This window comes from Triturus cristatus, chromosome 2_2, assembly GCF_964204655.1.
Source record: "Triturus cristatus chromosome 2_2, aTriCri1.1, whole genome shotgun sequence".
Taxonomy (NCBI): domain Eukaryota; kingdom Metazoa; phylum Chordata; class Amphibia; order Caudata; family Salamandridae; genus Triturus; species Triturus cristatus.
Genome location: NC_140582.1, coordinates 196,425,019 through 196,448,221, shown reverse-complemented (window position 1 = coordinate 196,448,221; position 23,203 = coordinate 196,425,019). Strand labels below are relative to the sequence as shown.

At 47.5% G+C, this 23,203-nt stretch overlaps 1 protein-coding gene across 1 annotated transcript in view; it reads left to right on the top strand.

Moving 5' to 3' along the window:
* STPG2 (sperm tail PG-rich repeat containing 2) overlaps positions 1-23,203 on the top strand; it is a 2,141,360-nt gene that overhangs the window by 164,609 nt on the left and 1,953,548 nt on the right. The window contains exon 4 of the mRNA XM_085641159.1: positions 21,745-21,894. Coding sequence (XP_085497285.1) covers positions 21,745-21,894 — 150 coding nt within the window. The remainder of the gene's footprint in view (positions 1-21,744; positions 21,895-23,203) is intronic.

Here is a 23,203-nt window from a genome sequence, read left to right as displayed (position 1 = left end):
AGTATCTCACAATACCACATCTTATGTTATATTCTCCTGTTGTGTTAATATCTAACTTGTCACTTAACCATATTTTTCACATTCTAAATACATGTTTCAAATAAAATATATCTGTGATATATATTGTCACACTCTTTTAGTACATTAGTCACAAGAGAGTATATTTGAGTGCTGACTAATCATGAATATGGTGCACTACTACATCCCTCATCAAACATTGTGTTCTCTATGGTTATCTCCAAAAAAATTCTGAAATGTAGGGATAAAACCATACTAAAAAGGTCCATGACAAAACATATATGTAATAGGAGAGGGCATCGTGTACTTAGACAGTCACCTTATAATATGGTAGTTAACACTGGCATAACAAAAGTTGATGGGGCCCCAATGGGAGGGACAAAGAGGGGCTCTCAGGCCAGAGTACTGTGCTGAGGGGGCCCCCTGCAGCTCGAGCCTCCCCCGCACCTCAAGGTCTGCAGGGGCCTGTGTTATGCCACTGGTAGTTATTAATGATTTAAACCTGCCAGTGTTAGCCTTTTATCACCCAGGCAACTAGACTCACCTGTTTCGTGTTACAACGTGCTATAAAACACCTTCCTCTCGCTCACGTCGGTACCTCCGGTCTTTACTCATAGACCGCCCCGGGGTACCGACGGAGAGGTAAGCATTACTTACACCGCTGTGTTTCCTGTAGTAGTTAGAATCTAGTCTAGTTAACACTGTAGCCTCTAACACTGGCGCTTTGTAGAAGAACATCCTGGTTCTTTAGTTCTTCAGTTGTTTGCGTAACCACTACTTATGCTGTAGGGTTAGAGTTGTCTCTTTAAACAATTGGCTAGAACTGTGTGAGGACTTTATTGCCACATACTTTTGCCTCCACCTACTTTTAAACCTATACATGGACAAATTCTATACCACGTTTTTAGCCATTTAGATGGGGAATATAAAGATTTGGGCATGTGTTCATCAGCCTTTTTTCTTTTTCTCCTCCTCCCTATCAGAGCGGGGCCCCCTTCCCTGAGTAGAGACCAGGTTGAGGTGAGGGCATTACCCAGAATTCTGGGGTAAGTACAATCTAATAAATAAGTGGATGTACATGACACATTATTTGTGCTATCTAAGACGGTATACATATACTGTTGTCTGTTAGTCAACATTGATAACTCCTTGCATTTTCTTATTTCTTGTCTCTTTACTTTCCTAGGTATCCGGTTTTGACATCCGTAGAGTTCAACCGGTGGTAGGAATGTCAGTTATATTTTTATAATTTTCACACTTTTTACATAGTAGCAGCAAAATTAGGTCCTGATGAATGCCCTTGATACTATTTAGATCGTAGCGGGCAGAAACATGTCGACCATATACTATGGACAACGCGCATAATGACAACGTATTTATGCCAGGTTGCCATTTTGCTTTTTAATTCTGGCAGAGGCACTCTATCAATTAAAGCACTTTTGAGTTCCCCTAGCCAGTTTTATTCACAATTTTTTTGATTTAATGCTGCACTTTTAGAACCCCTTTCACCTGAACGAGAGTTCAATTTTTGGTCTGTGTCATCTCTAGTGGAGATTTGTTTATAACCCTCGTATACCATTCCTCTTTACTCGCAAATAGGTCGTTCCACCCAGACTTGTTGCGATGTATCAAGAGAGACAGACCCAGATGATGACAACACACTGACTCCTCGGTGATTGATGGGTTCTGTTCCCAGAAGGGTTCTTATCTAACTAGAGATGTCGAAATTAGTAGATATGCTTTTTGCTTATCCCTGTTGACTCAACATCAGACCCGGGTTGTTCTGTGTTATAGTGATTTGGTTAAGGGGATTTACAACCTGCTGGTCTTTAAAAACTTTTCCCTTGGGCCTTCTCCCACTTTGTTCTGTTGTTATTAGCCTTTTATCCTGCCATCATGTTAGGCTACTCCTACAGTAGTGGCTCCAGGATTAGAGGTTAAGCCCGCCATGCAGTGGCTGTTTGTTTAGCAGGCTTCAGATTAAACAGCAGAGGGTCAAGATTTTGCAGTTCCGGGTCACAACAAGCAGTGAAACACATTGAAGCTCCCTGGGCTGTAGGGATCCCTTCTACCATGCCTGAGATGGCGTGGACCACAGCTGCCATGCATCTGTCTTTATACTGTGTGCTAAAACAGGATACACCAATGCCCTGAGCAGCTTTGCAGTGACCACAGTGGTGTTGTTGGTGGCAGGAATGTCGCCATCCTTGAGGGGTGAACTCTGGCACCACCTGTCTTCAATACAGACACCCATGGAATCAGGGCTGGGACGATATAGCGGCTACTATCTCATGTTAAATTTAAATTGGATCCTTAGCAACTATACCGTCTATCCTGTTGGCTAATTACCTTTATTTAGCAAGAAACAAAACTTTCTGCTAGATGAATCAGATGTTCTTTAATGTAGCCAAGAAATTCAGCTAATATTTTTTTGCAAGTGCCTTTTGAGCAGATTCGAAGCAGTAAAATGCCCTGTTGACAAAGCTGTTGCTGATATTAAAAGCACTTAGCGGGCTGTTTGCTCTCCTCTAGTGTCTGTTATTTTTTAATTATCATGCTTCTTTTTTAAATGGAACAAGGACAAGTTTGGATGGATGCCACATGCGTGCACCTGCTTGATTAAAAGCAATGTGTTAAATCTTTTAATTTAACTTTACGCAAAAAAAAATCGAAAAATTACTTCCAAATTACAACTGAGTTAATCAATTCGGTGTTTTTATTTTTTAAATCTTAATATTAGAAAATAAATAAATAAATAAATGAGAATTATCATATAGATTGGAGACCAACTGGTGCACCACATAAAAATAATAATGTGAATGCAGCTGGAATAAGAATGGTATTATTTTCTGAAGAAAATGTTTCTAGTGGTTTGAATAAAATGTTAGGAGAATTACATTGATGAAAACGACAGGCCTTGTAACATGAAGACTCCAGGCCAGATTCACAAAGGTAAACTTACACTTTTTGTGAGTTTACAATTGTTTGCTATTCACAAATTGAGTGCAGAGTCTCCGCACACAATAATAACTGTCTTTTTATGTGCAGAGACTGCGCTCCTGTAAAGATATTTCTTGTAAATCCCTTTGTGAATCAGGCCCTGAGATTGTGAGTGGGATAGCTCCTTTAATTAACTAAATAAAATCTATAACATTCTCACACTGGGCACCTAAAAGGGTTATGCTGAAGGATATTGTCCAACAAACATTTTTTTTTCATTATACTCTTTTGATACAAGGCATACAGAATAAAGTAAAACTTCAACAGGATATTAGCATTATTATATAATTACAGAGTTGCTAGAGATATAGGGCGTCATTACGATGACTGATGTACTTCAGTCCGTCTGCCATTGTATCGTATTTGGGACCACCCGCCTACAAGGTGGCGGCCCCACAGGGTAAATTACTCTGCGACCACCACCATGGCGGTCGCATTGCCCGTGTTTTGTATTGCGGCGGGTGCTACGTTCTGCAGCACCCGCCGCAAGACTAAACAGACACCCCACACATATCCCTTCACTATGTGGCAGGCACCATACAGTCCCTACCACATGGTGTAGGGATCTGTAGGAGGCCATCATAGGTGCCCCCAGTGCCATTGTCCCTGGCCCAGAGGGTTAGAGGGGGCCCGCTACGGCCACCCCTAATCTGTTTCTGCCTGCCATTTTGCGGCAGGTTGACCACCGTAGAATGACTGGCAGAAAAGGATATTGTAATCCCTATGGCGGTGCATCACAGGCACCGCCACGATTCTGGGACTACAGGGAGGTTCGACATGCAGTCAGATACAGACCACCTGTCAATACCGTGGCGGTCAGAGTTTCTGACAACCACCCGTCCAGAAGCCATTATAATATATAATATAATATGGCGGACGGAGATCCCTGTTCTGATGGCGAGGAAACTGCCTCCGACAGCCTGTCAGTGGAGGTCTCCACTCCATCTTAATCAGGCTCACAGTGTGACTGACTCGATCTGATGGCTCTGTGGCTCCCATGCTTCTTTCTTCTGAACGTTGCTGTAACAAGAAATACTCCCTCACTATATGGCATATATTTTATCTTGTGACAAAAATATCACACCTGCTACTTCGACCTAACCACTACATCACAAGATATGTATTGTGTAAATAGATGTGGAGGTAAGAATAATGAATATAAACAAACCTTGACAATGCAGTGTTCAGCACTGTTGTGGATGTGATATTCTTGTAGGTCCATATTTACAACGGCGGTATGTAGTGTAATTCGGTGAAGTAAATACCTTTTTCAGGGCGGAGGGAGAGAGAAGGAGAGCACAGTGCGAAGGAACCATACAAGTCAAGCATTGTCTCAGAGCCCAATTTAGAGTTGTAGTGGGGGTAGGTACATTTCCAAACATAGAATCATGAGAGGAAAGAAGAAGATGCTACAAAATGTATTCAAACAAGATTGGAAATAATGAGCAGGAGTCAGGGCAGAGGGTAAGAACCTGGATATTAGTGAGTTGAAACACAATACAATAAGAACTGAAAAGTCTGGTCAAAAATGGTCAGCATTAGATAGAGCGAGTAAAAAGGAAGCTCCAGCATGAGGGAAAATATTTTCAAGAAGGAAGAGAGACAACAACAGTTCTGTGGCACAACAGGAAGGCCTTTAATTATGAAATAGTTGAGCTTACCTGGCCTATAATGCTGAGTACAATCAAGTGGATGATACCCACCAAAATAATTTAGTGATCTTGAAAACTAACAGCGGTAGTGATAAAAATCATAATCCTTGAATGTGCTTTACAGAGGTAGCCCACAAAGCACCTGTTTCTGGATCTTAGGCCACAGAACATCTGTCAGCCATACTACAAATGCATTAGATCATAATGCTCTTGTAATATGGCAGACAGGATATTGTCGTATTTGTGACAGAGTGTCCCATCCGCCAAACTCTAATTTAGGTCCTATGTCTTGAAAGAGAAGCAGGAAGTAAAGAATTGGTGGTGATCAGAATAGAGCTGTATGTGTTTGTGTCTAAACATGGATGTGATTCCATAAGGAAGGGAAAAGCAATACTAATATTTTAGGTCACAAATTTGATTTTTTTTTTACAATTTAAGTGGGAGAAAGCTGGTGGTGGCTGAAGAGATTGTGGCTTTCTGAATGAAATATGTCGATATTTGAGTCTTGTTTTCCTCTTTGTCCCCCCCTTTAAGTTCCTTCAATTTTACCCTCTCTCTAACAAGCACAGGCAGTTTCGTCTTATGCATTGTTGCAGGAGTTGGGTAGTATTTTGCCTTGAGAGGCACCCTCAGGGCAGCACTTTCCATAAGGCAAATTTACTGCATTGCAGCTCTTTCTTAAAATACTTGGGGAATTTTTCATATTGGCCAATATACTCCAGGACTGGAGTTGCAGTAACAAATGACCCCTTTGGAATAGGCTTTTAAAGATAGAATTGACAACTCAGGACAGGAATTTGTGCCAGAGTGCTTTCAAAATCATTGTTATCCACCTTGGCTTGGCATGGTCTTCTGTTTAATTCCTGGGTTATTGGAGGAAGTGACCAATGTATTTCTCTACACTTGGGTGGACACCAACATTTACTGACTCAATAATTCTTTAAAGAATAATCAAGTAATGTTACATGACAAGTAAAAACTATTGAATTTTAAGTTGATATGCCTATAATTGTTCAGAATAACTTTGTGTGCAAACACACAATTTTTTTCTCAGTTTGATAAAGGTTTTTCCTCGTGGTAGAAAACCCTTTCTCTAAGAGCCCACTAAATCTGGGGGTGACATATTCCCTTTCTCACCACATAAGTGAATTTCCAGTCCTTGGCTAGAATAAAAATTCCACCCTTTCTAGGGTGGAAAGGGGAATGAGTGCAGCTTGTGAATGCCCCCAAATGTACCTGTTTGTGAGTGTTCACAAAACTCCAAGGCTGACCTCCACTTGGAATGCTGACTTTTCCTCCTCTTAATTTGGATATATGGTTATGGAGAATTTGCTTCTGAGAAACTCATAATAAACTAGAATAACTCCCTTTTGAAGATCCCACTTTGTACCTCCCAGGTATACAAACAGGAAGTGCCTGAGGGAGTGGGCCAGCTGTGCAGTACATGGCAGGCATCATCATCACCACCCTTATAAATGTACAGCTGTCAAGCAGAAAAGGGCTCTGCATGCTCGTTGGATAGTCGACAGCAGGTTAATCTGTGCATTGTACCAAGCTGTGTTTCTTTGTCATCTGTCCTAATATCAAAATGATATCCCCAAAAATTAATTCAAGAATAGTCATTGTGCTAAACTTCCAATCTCACCAACAAAACAATCAATCGTTAAGGAAGCATTTGTGGGAGAATTTATTGACGGGCATATCACTTTGAATGCCACTATCTGGCTTAAGTGGTGCATACAGAAAGAATGTTAGGGCCCAATTCACAAAAATAAGTTGTGTGTTTAGATCTACTAGCATGTGGATCTACTCCCACACCTAGGTGTAACTCTCCAACTGTTTGTTATTTACAGTTTCAAAGAGGAGATTTACACCTATGCTCAGACTTAAAGAGTCTCCACCTCCTCAAATGGAGGGGGTGAAAACTCCTAAGACCAAATTTACAAGTGTACAATTTGATCTAGTAACTTTCCACCTGTTTGTGGAAACCTCCACACCAGGCTAAGGCCTCCCTATAGGAAAATAGAGGAACATTGAATACTGTTTATAATTTTTTAAAGAAAAAAAAATAGAATTCATTTAATGTAAAATTACATTGTAAAATAATTCAAAGAATACTAACCTAGGAATATGTTAAGAAAAATAACACAATCCCTCCTAAAATTAACTTTGTATAAAATAGCAGATAGCTTAACTAGATTAATTATTTTTTTAAATCTTATTTTTGGGAAAATACTTTAAAATTCAAATTGCCAACCCTCACTAACATTTTGACTTTTATTTATTTTGTAAGAAAGTTGGCTAAAAGTTTGTATGTTTAATTAAATATATTAGTTTTTTTACTTTATAAAGTAAGCAAAATTTTAATGCATTTATTTTAAATTTAAGTGATCACTAGATGAAAAACGTATTTAATTTAGGATTAATTACAGTTACTTTTAAAAATTAAAACTATGTATATTTGGCACTGCACCAAACCAGCCGTGGGCAGATAACCTCTGCAGCATACGTTCTTTGGCCTTCAGCCAACCCATGCATCCAGTCTTCTTTGGACGGCAAACCTACTGCACATAGGGGTTGGCCCATATTTTTGGCCTTTGGCCAGCCCTTTAGTGTTTTTAATGTTTGTTGTTTCGGGTTTGCGAAACAGGATTTACAAACCCTGCACAAGCTTCAAACCTTGAAGTTTGCCTCGGAATTGCAATTCTGTTTTGTAACCTGACACCTAACAAGGCACTGTATGGTGTGAGGTGCCGTTTTAGGTTTTGGGCATTCATGAGTCAGAAAATGGACTCTCGAATCCCATTCCTTTTTTGCATTTTATAAAAGTTTTAATGTGGGAGGGCCTCTTTTTTTATTTTTTATTTATTGTGCAGCTTGTAACAGTGAAATTATACAACCCCAGTATGGGGCACAGCAGTTCCGGTAGGTCATATATGCAGTACAAGCAATTTTTCATGAATGTAAAACAAAACATTAAGCAATTGAAACACACCCCTCTACCCCCCCCCAATCCTGGCACTTGAATGTATCTTGAGACAGATAGAGGTGGACATAAACACTGATCATTAGGTCAACCCCCCTCCCACTGCGTCAAGTATTTAGTACAGTAGTACAGTTCTTTACTGTAAATCTGGCTTGCCTAAAAGGTACCCCGTTAGTGGGGCCCAGAAATCCTTAGGGCGCGAGGCTTCGGCAAGTCCTCTGCATAGATTCCAAGTTGGTCCCTGCAATACAGTAGGTCTCGGATACACCTTTTTACTGTTGGTAAAGCCTTGGCACCCCAGAATTGCGTAATCACCCGTTTGGCAAACAATGTGGAGATTGATATCAGCCGTCTATTGCATGGCTTGGGATTTTTCACCCACCCCAAAATGAAGACATTAGGCGTATACGGCACAGACTCCAGCACCACCTCCGTGAGCACATTCACAATCTTAACCCAGAAGGCCTGAATGCCAGCACAGCCCCATGCAAGAAGCAAGAAATCCGCATCCTCCTGTCCACACCACACGCAATTAACACTGTCCCGCAGCCCGAATCTGCGCAGCTGAACGGGGTTATAATAGATCCGATTTAAATATTTGAAGTGTATGATGCGGAGGTTACAGTTCGCAGTCAGGCATCCCGTTAGGTTGCAGCAAAATGTCTAAGCATCCAGGTAGAGGGTGTCCCCTAGCACTGTGTTCCATTTATTATAGGAGGGATTGTCTATGGCGTCTTGCTCCCTCTGAGAAGCATCATATAGTCTGGTAGTAATCAAGCCACTTCGGGAGTCGCTGGCTAGCAACTCCTGTAGTGCCAGTAACGTTTTCGGTTCAGCTGGAGAAGCAGGATATCAGTGGCGGATGGTGACATTTGAAAGTGGTGTGGCATAAAACAATTGTCGTACTTCACTACAGGGGTGGGCACATGGTGCCCCAAAATAACCGGCTGACTGTTCACATGCGCTGTAAGGAGCAGTTGGAATTTAAGATTAAGAGAGCTGGAGAGCAGAGGCCCTGACTCATGCCTAGCTCGCACTCAAAACGCTGACTTCCTGTTACAAAAAGCAATTTGCAAGAGCAGAGCATGAAAAGTCATTAAACTTTTACCTAAATCTCTCCTTACTACCTCTCTTCTAGTCTGCATCTCTCCCAGCCTGTATTTCTCCTTGTACACATGACATCTCTCCCTGCTGCCTCTCTTCCAGTCTGCGTCTCTCGCTGTACACATCTCTCCATGTCTGCATCCCTCCCAGTCTGCACCTCTCCCTGTACACCTCTCTCCCTAGTAGGAAGGAAGAGAGAAGGTGAGTGGGAATAAGCCTTACTGTTTCTCCATGGAAATCAGCCGTCCCACTTATTTCACCTACTGTTTCATAACAAAAGGTATTTGCAATCATTCGAGTGTAACCGCAAATGGCAAGTGTATTAAATGGAATTGCAAACCACATGTATGTAGAATTGTTCTGATATTTGCACACGTTATTACAAAAGTCATGCACGTTTACGAACATTCACGTTAGTACTCCTGGGTTCAGCCTCTGTACCCCCGTGACCTCAAATACTGCAGCCAGCCTTGACGAAGGAGGTAAGGCAGGCAAGCCTAGAGAGTGGGCAGGCCAAAAGAGGGCCTTACTAACCTTAGGAAACATCAAGGGTGTCGCTAAGAAGCATGAGATCTGCAGTTTTAGGCGTCCTTGGGGATTGGGGAACCACAAGCTAGGATAAAAAGGGTAACACTACAGGGGGACTTCAGGATAAAGGAATGATGAGGACGCTCAGGGTGCCCATATGGTTGGAGATATTGGTCCTTACAACTTTCACTAACAATTTTTTTTTAACTTTTACATCCCATTTAAATATCTTCTCCCACTAAAAACAAGCCTCCTCAATGCTAAACATGTTGTCCAGAAAGACTCTTCTCGCACATGTATGCAGAAAAAAGTACCACGTCTGTAGCACGCACTAAGGTGAGACTCTACACGGCTTGCTTCACATGTGCAGGAAACTGAAAGTTTGACTTTTACGAGTGCAACAGAGCAGCCAGGTCATCTTCCTCGGACTCAGCCGCCAAGATCATTGGGGTTTCCCGTGTTATTTTCACGTGGACCGTTGTGTCCTGCTCCACCTGGTCCCTGCTTTCGGAACTTTTCACTCTTGAGCCGTCACTGCCTGCAGGCCAGCTATGACCAGGTGTTCCGGGCTTCCATGCAGTAACCCAAAAACCTATGGAGCGAGGCAGCTGGTAATATTACTTGGTTTAAGCCACGGACTAAAACAATGGATAACTCCAGCCCGCCATGCACCAACTGGTGAGTGTAATTATGTCTATAGCGCATTTGTGCATATCAACACCTTGTCAAATAAATGTCCGGCCCCAGTTCGGGGGTGGGGTGTTCTTTGTGCAATAATCGACTGTGCAATGCCGCATTATATAAACTCTTAACTCTTGTCCCTTCATGATTGGCAACCAATAACCTATGTATGTTACTACAATCTATCCAGGGATTGTATGCCACGTAATGAACAAAGTACATCGCCCTAGGCCTGTCAAAATCACCCGCAGGCAGCGTGTTCAGGGAGAGAGATCTGAGCCGCCGGAGACAGGACTGCTTGACGAAGCGAGTGCCTCTGAAGAGGTATTGAGATCAAAGGCCTGCGCTACCCCTGTCGCTGCAGGTTCGGACTAACGTTCAATTTTTGTTAAACTAGGAGTTTGAGCCGCGCGCCAGTGCTAGCCCCTCTCGGGTGAGGTCAGTGTCGAATCTCCCAATGGACCCAGACCGGACCTGAAGCCCCTCGCACCGTCGGCTCTTCCCTTCCATTTTCTCCGCATGGGGCTCAAATTAGTAGCCTGCCCCGGGGATATGGGCAGTGGCTCGCAATGGTCTCGTGGGGGTGGGGGCCGGAGGGGGGTTTAAAAATGAAGTAAAAGAAACAACAACTTAAACTTACCTGACCAGGCAGGTCCGCGCCGACTCTGCTGTCTGCTCCTGGGCCGGGGTCCAGTGCGTTGGAATGGGAATGGCGCCTTCTCAGCATCTTGCGTGAGTGGCTGGCAACCCCTGACTCTCAGCCAATCCAGCAGCGTCGCCCCCAGGATTGGCTGAGGGCAGGGATACTCCCTACCCGTTAGGAGACAGGGGGCTGCGCATGAAGCAACCCTCGGTCTCTTAAGGGGAAGACTAATGCGCATGTTCGGGCTGATTGTAAAAATGATCAGCCCAAAAACGAACATGCGCACTATTGCGCTGTTTGCTGTCACTCAACCCGGCGAGTGCTGCCACAGCCCCACCCCCTTCAGCGTCCGTGTTCTACTTCTGGCGCTAATTCCAATCAGGAGTCCTGATTGCTGCAATTAGCGTCAGAAGTAGAACGATGGGGCCGTGGCATTAGTGGGGCAAGGCCCCAATGCCCCCAATGGATGCACCGCCACTGCAGGATATACTGCACGGACAGCTGGTCTCATACGCACATAAGTGAATTCTAACATCAGATTTGGACCCCGCCCCTCCTGTATAGTGGTAAGAGATATGAACTGGCCGTGTCTATACAGGTCACCTAATTTCGCAATTCCTACGCCTGCCAGTGTGCGCAGCACCGCCTGCTCCTGGGCGACAGAGATGTGTGGGTGTGCCGCAATCGGTAGCTTCGGGACATATAGGTAGCTCAGCTGCGCCCGCTTAGTCAGGACCTACCAGGCCCACGCTGTGCAAAGTACCGGATTGATCTCCATCCGCGGTCCTCCGTGTCCACCCATCAAGGTTACCGCTACCAGCGGCAGAGGGAGGATTGAGTCTGCCTCCACCCCTACATGTGGCTGAAACGGCTGCGGATAAGACCAAAAATGCGCAAATTACGCCTGAGCGCACAAATAATAAAGCTGCAGGTCAGGGGCTTCGAATCCTCCCCTCTCAAATGGCTGCACCAGCACTTCCCAACTGCAGCGGGATTTCTTACCGCCCCATACAAATGAGAGCAAGGCTGATTGAAGCGTGTTAAAAAGTGCAAGGTTGAGGCGAATTGGAATATTAATAAACAAATAGAGAAGCTTTGGCAGGATCGTCATCTTGATGACTGCTATTCGATCGGCTAAATAAAGCGGCAGTGTGGCCCACCGTGCTGCCCGATCAGTGATTTTAGTGATGGGGTGGCCATAGTTCATGGCAATTACCGTTTCGGGTTCTCGATGCAGCCACACTCCCAGGTACCGAACTGGGTCAGTAGACCACGCAAGGGGGAAGTCCAAATCCACCTCACGTGTACCAGCCGTCAATGGGAACATCGTTGATTTTGCCCAGTTGATACCCAGGCCCGAGTACTGTTCGAACTTTACCTACTTTCGATAAATATGTGGCTGACCCTCGGACATATAACAACATGTCGTCCAGATACAACGAGACCACCAACGGACGTTGACGGAACCGCAGCACTGCCTGAGCATGCCGCTGACGCAGTTTACAGGCCAGTGGCTCAAGTGCGAGCGCGAAAAGGATTGGAGACAGAAGGCAGCCCTGTCATGTGCCCCTGTAGATCGGGAAGGTGTCAGACACCCAGCCATTCACGCGTATTCGGGCCCGTGAGTCAGAGTATAACAGGTGAATCCACTTAAGGAAAAAGGGTGGAAGATCTATGAGCAGTAGAATCGGTAAACGTATATCCCATTGTAGGGAATCAAATGCCTTCGCGGCATCAAGTAATACCACCACAGCCTGGAAGTCTGAATCAAAGTAGTGCAGGGTAGCAAACACAGTGCGAAGGTTGTGCATGGTTGATCTAGCAGGGACAAACCCCGACTGGTCGGGCAGGACCAGATTAGGAACTAAGGCCTGGAGCCTACTGGCAATCATTTTCACCAGAATTTAGGCATCAATGTTGATTATGGATAGCGGCCTTGGCCATCTTGTCCGGTTTCAAAACCGTCACTATAAGGGCCTCCCTAAGAGTGGGCGGGAGTATACCCAAGTCATATGCCTCTGCAAAGACATCTAGTAGTCTAGAGACTAGATCTTCCGCATAGGCCTTGTAAAACTCACTCGGGAGCCCATCAAGGCCCGCAGCTTTACATGTTGGGAGTGACATGATGTCTAGTTTGACGTCGTCAACATCAAATGGCTGTGTGAGGTATTCACGCTGGTTTAACGATAGCCAGCCAAGCGCGATATCATCAAGATAGGAGTTAATATCTGCTGCCGGAGCATGCGGTCGCCTGCCATAAAGTCCAGAGTAATATGCCAGCACCACCTTGCTTATCTCCGGTGTGGTGTAGTGCACCTTGCCCTTCTCATGAAGTATTTCAGTAATGTAGTCTTGGCTTCGAGGCGCCGCAAGTTTTTGCGCAAGAGAGCGGCTAGATCTTCCCCCCTCACCGCAATAGCGCGCCGTGCTACGACACGACCTATTGGCCATTTCCTGGTCCACTGTGTCATTGTGCTCGGTGACCAGTTCCCATATCGCAGCCAGCTTTTCTGTAACCGGTTGTCTGTCATAGTCACGGTCCAGAGTGGATATTTCCGCCGCTAGTCGATCTATTCTGCGACGGAGGTCTTTCAAGACCCCAGCCTGCGCACCAATACACACGCCACGTATTGTGACTTTAATCGCTTCCCAAAGCACACCTGCGCTATCTACAGTGCCCTCATTTTCCTTTCAAAAATTGCGAATTGCCTCTCCCACATCACTCTTGAATACTGGATCAGACAATGAAGATTGCTGCAGCCTCCACATGAACGGGGGCCTTTCACACTCAGGGATGCGCAGTTCGAGTAATACCTGAGAGTGATCTGATAATGTCTTTGCCAAGTGCCGAACATCAGTAACCCATGTGCAGACGACCCCGGACGCAAGCCAATAGTCCAAGTGGGACCAGGTACCATGGACTGAAAATACAAAGGTGCTCTCCTGTGCACCAGGATGTCGCAGCCATCATACATTGTGTATATTCCCAGCCTCTAATAGACCTAGCAGTGCATCCATCCCGAGTCTATGTCGGGGGACTCCACCACCCAACCTGTCCACCTACACATCTAGACAAGTATTAAAGTCACCCCTGCATAGAACCGTGACAGGAGGGAAGCTGGAAATACGGCGCCACACATCCACAAAGAAGGAGTGGTCATCAACATTTGGTCCATACACATTCACCAGCAACACTTCTGCACTGCCAAGCCTGCCACGCACCAGTGCGAGCTTGCCTTGATCGTCAATGTCCGAGCCTAGTATAGTGAAGGGGACCCCTTTCTTAATTAGAATCAGCCTTCAGTGGCAGTATGAAGAGTATGAGGATGCAATACGGACACCCGCCCAGCACACGCCTATATTCTCATCAGTGTGTGATGTAAGATGCATCTCTTGTAGAAATGCTACCTGGACACCTAACCTGTCCAGATGGGCTAGAACAGAGCGAATTTTCTTGGGCTATTTAAACCACGCGCATTCTATGTAAGGAATTTAACGTTACCACCCATGTCCTGTGGTGGAGAATGTAGTTAGAACAGTGTAATGTCGAGTTACCGTAATGTGCCACCAGGGCTCAACAACCTTGCCAGTCAAAAGTGCCATCCAACCTTCCCCCTCATTCCCCCCTCCATCCCCCACCCACTTCAGCGGCCCCAATGTGCCTAAGCCATCCCTCCCCAGAGCAAACAAACCCCAACAATAATATCTAACAGCTCGAAGTGGGGTACTTCCATGTGGGGAACGCCAGAGAGCTACTTGCCTCCCACGAGGTAGGAGGTGGCTGATCAGGACTATATACCTGTGCTAAATGAGAATTGACATGAAAAAAAAATACAGAGTGCATCAGTTGCAACCGCCTTGTGGGGATCAGTGCCCTTGCAGCAGGCCTATACGAAAGAACATTAAATGTTTGCAGCATAGTGAGAACATCCCATAAACCAACATATAGGGCAGCAGACAGAAGCGAGTCTCAGTATAGCGTCCCGGTCCCAGTAGTCTAATAGCTAAGCAATTATAGGGCAAGGTGGGGCGCCTGGTACCGGGCTCGTTTCCAGGGAGCGGTGGGTTCGCTCGACTATAAACATTGCGAACAAGTTCTCAGGGCTGAAGATATTCTTCATCAATGCCTCGATGAAGGTCTCTATCCTGCCTGTATTGGTGGATTGCGACAGGACCGAGCCTGCAAATCTTCATTTTTCGCTTGTATAAGCGCCAGTACCTTTTCCATGTCATTGGCCTTGTCCGCGACCACGCTGAGGCCGTCCTCGTTAGTGGAGACCCTCTGCTCTATCTCCCCCATTCTCGCGTTCTGCGTTTCCAGCTTAGAGGACGTATGGTCAAGTCTGTGAAAAATTTCCGACATGTTCCCCTCTATAGCCTGAAGACTCTTCTGCATGGCTATCAGCGTTGTCTCCAGTGTGGAGGGGCCATCACCCTGAGAGTCCGCCTCCGAGTCAGAGGCTGCTTTTTGCTGCGTTTTGGTAGTTTTGCGCACCTCAAATGTGAGACGGGGCTGTGACCTGTCTGTTTTCCCCATGATGCCTAGTAGGCCGGGCAAGATTTGAAAGCAGCAGGCTGTGTTGGGGCTTGGCACTGGTGCAAAGATCTTGGGGCCCCATGCTATTAATTGGTTCCTGCAAGCAAGTGGCAACGTGTCATTTAAGTTTGATGCAGCAATCACACAGGGTGCCTGGGCCAGGATAGGGCTATAAGTGGCAGTCTGTAGTATGGTGAATACCTCAGCGCAAGTGGTGCTCAATAGAGCCAGTGTCTCTCAAATGTCAGCAGTTGGGTGCAGAGATCCACCACCTGAAGGGTGACCAGTATGGAAGGGCCGGTCTCTACGAGAAAGAAGCTCCAGTATTTCAGCCACACCACCTTGTGCACGCCGGCCCCATGACCCCGCTGACTGTTGCATGCCTGTCGCAGCAAGAGAGTAATGCGGGTATTTGTGCCAGTATACAGATGCGACGCAGCGACGCCCTCTCCACCTCCCGCTCTGCAGACAGGCTGCAGCTTGCAGAGCACGGCCCAGCGCCTAGACCCACACCCGCCGCAGCCGCAGGGCTAACCAAGGCCGTACCCCCACTCACTACCTCCCGCTGTGAGCACCAGCAACCTCCAGGGTGATGATCCGGCCTTTCTGGGGGCCCAGCGGCCGCGGCGCTCCAACCAGCCTCCCTTCAATCGTCAGGGCTGATGAATCAACGATGTGTGGGACGCCAGCCCTCCAGATAGTTGGAGCCACGGGGCCCCACTGCTCAGTCCCTGCAATGTTTTCCCCAGTCACAGAAGCTCTCTACAGGGCCTGCCGCCCCTCCGCAGACGCAGCAGAGGCATGGGTCAAGCAGTGCGGGCAGTCACAGAGCCCCGCCGCCAGCAGTAATCCCGCAGAGTGTCATTGTATTGTGGGCCTGCGGTGACAGTGTTTTGGTAGCACTCATTACGAGGTTCCCAACGTTATAACTATCTGCTCCATCCTCCCTCGCTCCCTCCCTCCGGCGCCACTGATTTCTTTGAGTCACTGGATAATGCTTATATCAATCAATCAATCAATCACATAATTTGTAAAGCGCACTACATACCCGGGAGGGTTTCAAGGCGCTGGGGGGGGGGGGGTGTTGCTGATACTGGTCGAAGAGCCAGGTCTTGAGTTGTCTCCTGAAGGTCAGCAGGTCTTCGGTTTGTCACAGGTAGAGGGGAAGGGTGTTCCAGGTCTTGGTGGTGCGATGGGAGAAGGATCTGCCTCCGGAAGTAGTTCTCCGGATGCGTGGGACCGTGGCAAGGGCATGGTCAGCGGAGCGGAGTTTCCTGTTGGGTACATAGAAGGAGAGCCGACTGTTGAGATAGGATGGGCCGGTTTTGTGGAGTGCCTTGTGTGCATGGATCAGGAGCTTGAAGGAGATTCTTTTGTCGACGGGGAGCCAGTGCAGGTTCCTCAGGTGGGGGGGTGATGTGGTTGGGACGTCGAGGATCAGGCGTGCAGAGGCATTCTGGATTCTCTGTAGTCTGCTGGTGAGTTTGGACGAGGCTCCGGCGTAGAGGGCGTTTCCGTAGTCGAGTCTGCTGCTGACTAGAGCCTGGGTGACTGTTTTCCTCGTGTTTGTCGGGATCCATCTGTAGATCTTGCGGAGCATGCGGAGGGTGTTGAAACAGGTGGAGGAGACTGCGTTGACTTGTTTGGTCATGGAAAGTTTCGAGTCGAGGATGACTCCCAGGTTGCGTGCGTGGTCGGTGGGGGCCGGGGGGGACCCCAGTGATGTGGGCCACCAAGAATCGTCCCATGCGGAGGGGTTGGACCCGAGGATGAGGATTTCCATCATGTCTGTGTTCAGTTTGAGGTGGCTGTCCTCCATCCAGTCGGCGACGGCCTTCATTCCTTGGTGGAGGTTGCATTTGGCGGTGAGGGGGTCCTTGGTGAGGGAGAGGATCAGCTGAGTGTCGTCGGCGTAGGAGATTATGTTGAGGTCGTGCTATCGGGCGATGCGTGCTAGTGGTGCCATGTAGACGTTGAACAGCGTAGGCCTGAGGGAGGATCCTTGAGGGACGCCACAGATGATCTTGGAGGCCTCGGATGAACGGGGGAGGCGGACTCTCTGAGTTCTGCCGGAGAGGAAGGAGGTGGTCCAGTCCAGTGCTTTGTTTCGGATCCCTGCGTCGTGGAGGCGCGTGCGTAGTGTGCGGTGGCAGACGGTGTCGAAGGCAGCGGAGAGGTCCAGGAGGATGAGGGCCGCCGTCTCGCCGTTGTCTAGCAGGATCCTGATGTCGTCTGTGGCGGCGATGAGGGCGGTCTCGGTGCTGTGGTTGCTGCGGAATCCTGATTGGGACGGGTCTAGGATGTTGTCTTCGAGGTGCCGGGTGAGCTGGGTGTTTACTATCTTCTCGATGACCTTTGCTGGGAACGGAAGCAAGGAGATGGGCCGGAAGTTCTTGAGGTCGCTCGGGTTTCTTCAGTAGGGCGTTGATCTCTGCGTGCTTCCAGTTCTCAGGGAAGGTGGCGGTCTCGAAGGAGAGGTTGATGATTTGGTGCAGGTGGGGTGCGATGGACTTGCTGGCTTTCTTGAAGATGTGGTGCGGGAGAGGGTCGGACGGGGAACCGGAGTGGATCGTTCCCATGGTCTTGATTGTGGCCTCGATGCTCACGTTGGCCCAGGTTGTCAGGGTGTTGTGGGCTGTGGGGTGGGTTCGGTGCGGTGTGGTTGGCAGGGGTCGTCCGGGGTCTGAAGCTGTCATGGATGTCGGTGATTTTCCGGTGAAAGAAGGTGGCGAGGGAGTCGCACAGGGCTTGTGATGGTGGGATGTCGTTGGCGTTGGAGCTGGGGTTGGAGAGTTCCTTCACGATGGTGAAGAGCTCCTTGCTGTTGTGTGCGTTGTTGTCAAGGCGGTCTGTGAAGGAGGTTTTTTTGGCGGTCCTGATGAGGTGGTGGTGGTTGCGGATGGCGTCTTTGTGTGCAGTGCGGCTGTCTGGCATCTTGTTGCTGTGCCATATGTTTTCCAGTTTCCGGCAGGTGCGTTTGGAGTCGAGGAGTTCCGGGGTGAACCAGCTGACTCTTCTGCTGGTGCCTCTGTTGGTGGGGTTTTTCAGCAGAGCAAGGGTTTTGGTGCAGTTGTTCATCCAGCGTTCGAGGGCGAGTGCACCTTCATCCGGGTTGGTAGGGTTCGTCGGAGGGTTGAGTGCGAGGCTTGTCTGTAGTTATTCTTCAGTGATTTTGCCCCAGCGGTGGCAGGGGATCTGTGGGGTGCGGTGGTGTGTGAGTGGTTTTCGGAAGGAGAAGTGGATGAAGTGGTGGTCTGTCCAGGTGAGTTCGAAGGCGTGGCTGAAGGTGATGTGGGGGCTTGAGGAGAAGATGGCATCAAGCATGTGGCCGGCGATGTGGATTGGCATCATGACGAGCTGTTTCAGTCCGAGGTTGACGAGATTGTCGATCAGGGTGGAAGAGTTGTTTTTGTTCTCCAGATGATAGTTCAGGTCTCTGAGGAGGATGTAGTCGGATGAGGTCAGCGCGTGCGTGCTGATGAGGTCGGCGATGGAGTCGCAGAATTGAGGCCGGGGTCCTGGTGGTCTGTAGACGAGGGTGCCTCTTAGGGTGGTCTTGGGGTCCGTGTGAAACCTGGAAGTGCATGTGTTCGGTGGTGCTGAGGGTGTCGTTGGTGTTTGCTGAGATCTTGATGGTGTTTTTGTGGACGATGGTGATTCCTTCTCCGGCCCTGTTAGAGTGGTCTCTGCGGGTGATCTTGTACCCGTCTGGGATGGCTATGGCGATGTCTGGCGAGGAGGCTTCATTCATCCAGGTCTCGGTCAGGAAGGCGACGTCCGGTGATGTGGTGACGAATAGGTCCCAGAGTTCGACGGCGTGTTTGTGTGCGGAGCGGGTGTCTGGTTGGCTTCCGTTGTGGTGGGTGTCTTGGCGCTTTCGTGGCAGGAGAAGTTGCAGTTCCAGCAGGTGAAGGGGCCGTGGGTGTGCTTCGGGGTGGCCTTGCAGCAGGTGTGGGTCCTTTCTGGGTTGAGAGCGATGAGGGTTTTGACGTCGTAGCGGAGGCGGTCTTCGTGGCTCCTGCGGGGGCCAGGGGTTCTGGCGCTGGGCGTGGTCCAGGCGCGGACGGGCGCAGACGGGCTTGCCTTAGGCGCGCCAGCGGCGCAGCCGCACAGCGGCCGCCTTATATAGGGTGGTGGGGAGGGAGGAGCAGCTGGGAGGTGGGAGGCGAGGGACGGGTGTGACAAATGGGTGCGGAGGGGCGGGGCCGCAGGGGAGGCAGCGGCAGGAACAGGGGACAGGAGACCGGCGCGGGGCACAGAAGAGAAAAGGGGTACAAAATCAGGGTCACAGGCACAAAGTAAACACAGGGGTACAGTGGACGGCGAGGGGTACAGAAATAAAAAGGGGGCACAGAAGCAGAGCGGCGAGCGGGAGGTAGGGGGCACAGACAGTCACAGAATCAAGGGTCACGGAGGCACAAAGGCAGCAAGTGAGACGTACCGAAGGCCACCACTGGCCACCAGGGATGAGGCGCAGGTGGAAGCCTGCGGGTGGTGGAGGGCCTCGAATTCCACCGGTGGCAGCAGACAGCGGGGGTGCAGGCGGCGCTGCAGCGGGGGGGAGCGACCTACCAGAAGGTCAAGTGTCGCTCTCCTCACCGCGCAGCCTTGAGGGTCCCCTTATAGATAAGACATTACCAGGAAAATCTGTAATTCTGGCCTGGATTACCCTAGTTATTCTGCCTTTTACCGTGGTGTTTCACCAGGCAATGACTCCAGGCGAAATACACCTAGAGCAGATTGACTAGGGATTTGTAATATCCTTGCGTGGTGCAAGTCTGGGCAAAGCAACACAAGTCCTTTCCTAGGATTTACTGAGCCGCACACATCCACTTTGCATGGTTTAAAAAACCCAAAGTTTAAAACCAGAGCACCAGCGGTATGGATTTATAACTGCTATGGTGAAAAAGAAAGTTGGTCCACCATAGCGGTTATAAATCCATACCGCTGGTGCTCTGGTATTAATCCTAGCAGTTGGTGTCTTAGAATAAATTCAGTATTGACACCTCCTAGCTAGTTTCACTGTTTTCACTTATTTTGCGCCGCGCCCTCACTTTTGAACTATTTTATTGCTCTTCATATGAGGATTTAGTTTATCCTCGGTGTGACAAAACATCCCTGAGCTTCCCTCTCATTGAGAGGGTGTAGCCCTCAAAGGAACTAGGGTTTTCCTTTGAGAGGAGAGTCCCTATGATGAAGCATGTCACCTTGTGGTGAGTGAGGGATTTCGTCCTAAAAAGGGAAATGCCCAACTTTTTTTCCATGTTGGTATCTGTATTTGTCTTTATTTGTCATGCAGTTATGGACACATTCTTTAATAGTAAATAGTATAGACCCAGGGATTTCGTACTGTTATGTAAGTGTAGTTTGGGGAATAAGTCCTGGGTGGTCTTTAAAAGTTTCCTCAGGACCCTCTTGTTTTCAATCGGTGTTTGTTTGTGAGACATCTCATGCATACACCCATGTACTATGATGCAAACTCAGATTTACGAAGACTTGTAAACTTGGGTTTACTCCACATTGGTGTGCCTACCCAACAGACACATAACAAGGAGAAACACCTTTATTTCTCCTTGTTAATGCCCCTTTCTACATGCGCTTCAATCTGCAGCACACATAGAAAGCGGAATGTGCCTCTAAGAATTGTTTTTGTGCAAGACGATGTTCCTTCCTGCAGAACAACAACCCTGCCCATGACACAGAGAGCACATAATGCATCTGTGCAAGGGGATAACATAAATGCTCCATATATTTGTTAATATGGAGCATTTCTTCCCTCTCCCTATCCCGCAATGCAAAGCAACAAGTTGCCTTTCTGCATAGCGTGAAAGAATTATAAATCTGTCTGCCCCTCCCACGACTAACTGTGTTACATCAAATTTTGTAATTCTCTTGGGGCTAGTAACTTCTGTTACTGCCCTCATTTTGAATTAAGGGCCCATTCCAGTTGTGCAACAGAACCACGCATGGTGGTAGTTACCACGCGGACTGGTTCCACGTGGTCTCAACTATGCATATGCCTTTACCACGCATGCCTGTACAACACCCCCCGACCTCCCGACCGCAAAAAACCTCCCGACCTCCAGCCCTGGAAACAACCCCGACCCCACCTACCTCACCTCGTTCCTCCCGATCCTTCCTTTTTCTTCTTCTTCAGCCCACCCATTGCAGCAGCTAGACCGTGCACTGCCTTAACCACGCATATGTGTGGTTAAGGCAAGCGTGGTTGCGCTTGCGTGGTTCGGACATGCGTGGCTCTACCCGCATCGTTCAGACTGTTTTCCACCCATTCCTGATGAGACCGTGCCTGGGGCCTATGGCTGATGGTGTTTGTACAACAGGAGGGTTATATAAGTACCTATTGGCACAACTTACATGCACACTCCCAGAATCCATTTTAATGTCATTAGTGACGTCACTGATGCCGATAATGAGACCACATGTCGTGCATGCTGCTGTTAGCACAGACGTAAGTTTGTAAGATAATGTTTACTCGCTCAAGTGTTGAAGTTCTTAGCTTTATTAACCACAATCTGATTCCATAAATACATCTATTTAAAGGTTGCAATTGTGATTTGGTTTATTGTCCATACAGAGAAGTTTTACTCAAGTGAAGTACCAACGGAAACCCGATGCCCCTTCTATACCCACCTCAAGACAAGCTTATGGTTATGAAGAAAAGGAAGACGGTTCTCTGGTCCCACATCTTCCACCCTCAAGAGAGAAGCCACTGGGCCCCTTATTTGTAAGTGATTCTGCACATCATTATATTATGTTTATGGTTTGTAAAGCGCATGGCTACCCGAAGGCTGCCCGAGCTGGTGAGGACTATGCTGAGAGTGAGCCTCTAGTACCTTAACGGGGAAACAGCCATGTCTTAAGTTTCTTCCTGAAAGAAAGCTATTTTTCTATGCTCTGAGACTAGGTGGAAGACCGTTCCACCACTTTGGTACTACGTGTGCAAACGATCTTCCTCCCATCTAAACCTTCTTACCCTGGTTGTCACCACAAGTACATTGTAGTACATGTTGGCTTTTTATAAATACAAGTGGTCAGAGAAAGGTGTGTTTCAGTTGTGTGAGGTGTGGCTTTCCTACTTTCTTATTTGTTTTCAGATACTCCTGCACTGTCTGAAATGTTCTGCTGGTAACTGCGTCCAATGAATATACATTTAATAAAACAATGTAGATACAACTTTACTGCATTTGACTGAGCAGCCTGGGTGTCCTTAATTACGTAGCAACAGTGGCTAAAAAACATTTCAATGAGAGTCACTAGAGAATATCACTTTCTAAATCTGATTATTCGCCTGGGCTTTAGGTGCCGTGGGTCAGACCTCACAGTGATTAAAATCTGATGTTGAAACAGGTCCCTTACAGGCACTAAATTGATGTCCTTAATTTTAAATACAAACACACAGACCAATTTCTGAACAACGTTATGGTAATCCATGTATGTGATGTTGTTCCTCTTTACATTTCACTTGTTTTATTTACTCTTGTATCCCCCAAGAGTATTTGCTTTTTGCAGGATTTTGTGTTTCTGTAGTTTTTTTCCCCATACAACATCGTATGGTGTGTATTTTGAAAAGAGTTGCCTCCTAGTATCTTTGGGAGTTCTTGTTAGGAGTGAAGTGGGCAGAATTGAGAGCTCTGTAGTTCAGCCGAAGGCAGTGCAAGCTTCTTTCAGTGCCTGTCAGTGGTTCATGGTGGGGTTCAGAATACATGCTCATCCAGTAATTGTGATTCTATATGAAAGTGTGTGGAGGAGGTACACAGCTGTTGAAATACTGACCAGACAAAGGTAACAGAAAATGCTCTGTTTACAGGTGTTGATGCTCTAAGTAAATAATTAAGAGGGTCGAGACATAGGATCGGGATTGTCTGAGTCTTCAGAAGACTTAGTCTAAAGCCAAATCAACTAACTTATGCGAGACAGGATTCCAAATTGAAAGCTTAAAGGTGTATTCAAAATTATTATCACTACAGAAGGCAAATAGTGGATAGTTAACCAATTGTGAATTACCACAATTAAAATAGTCAAATCTTTATTTA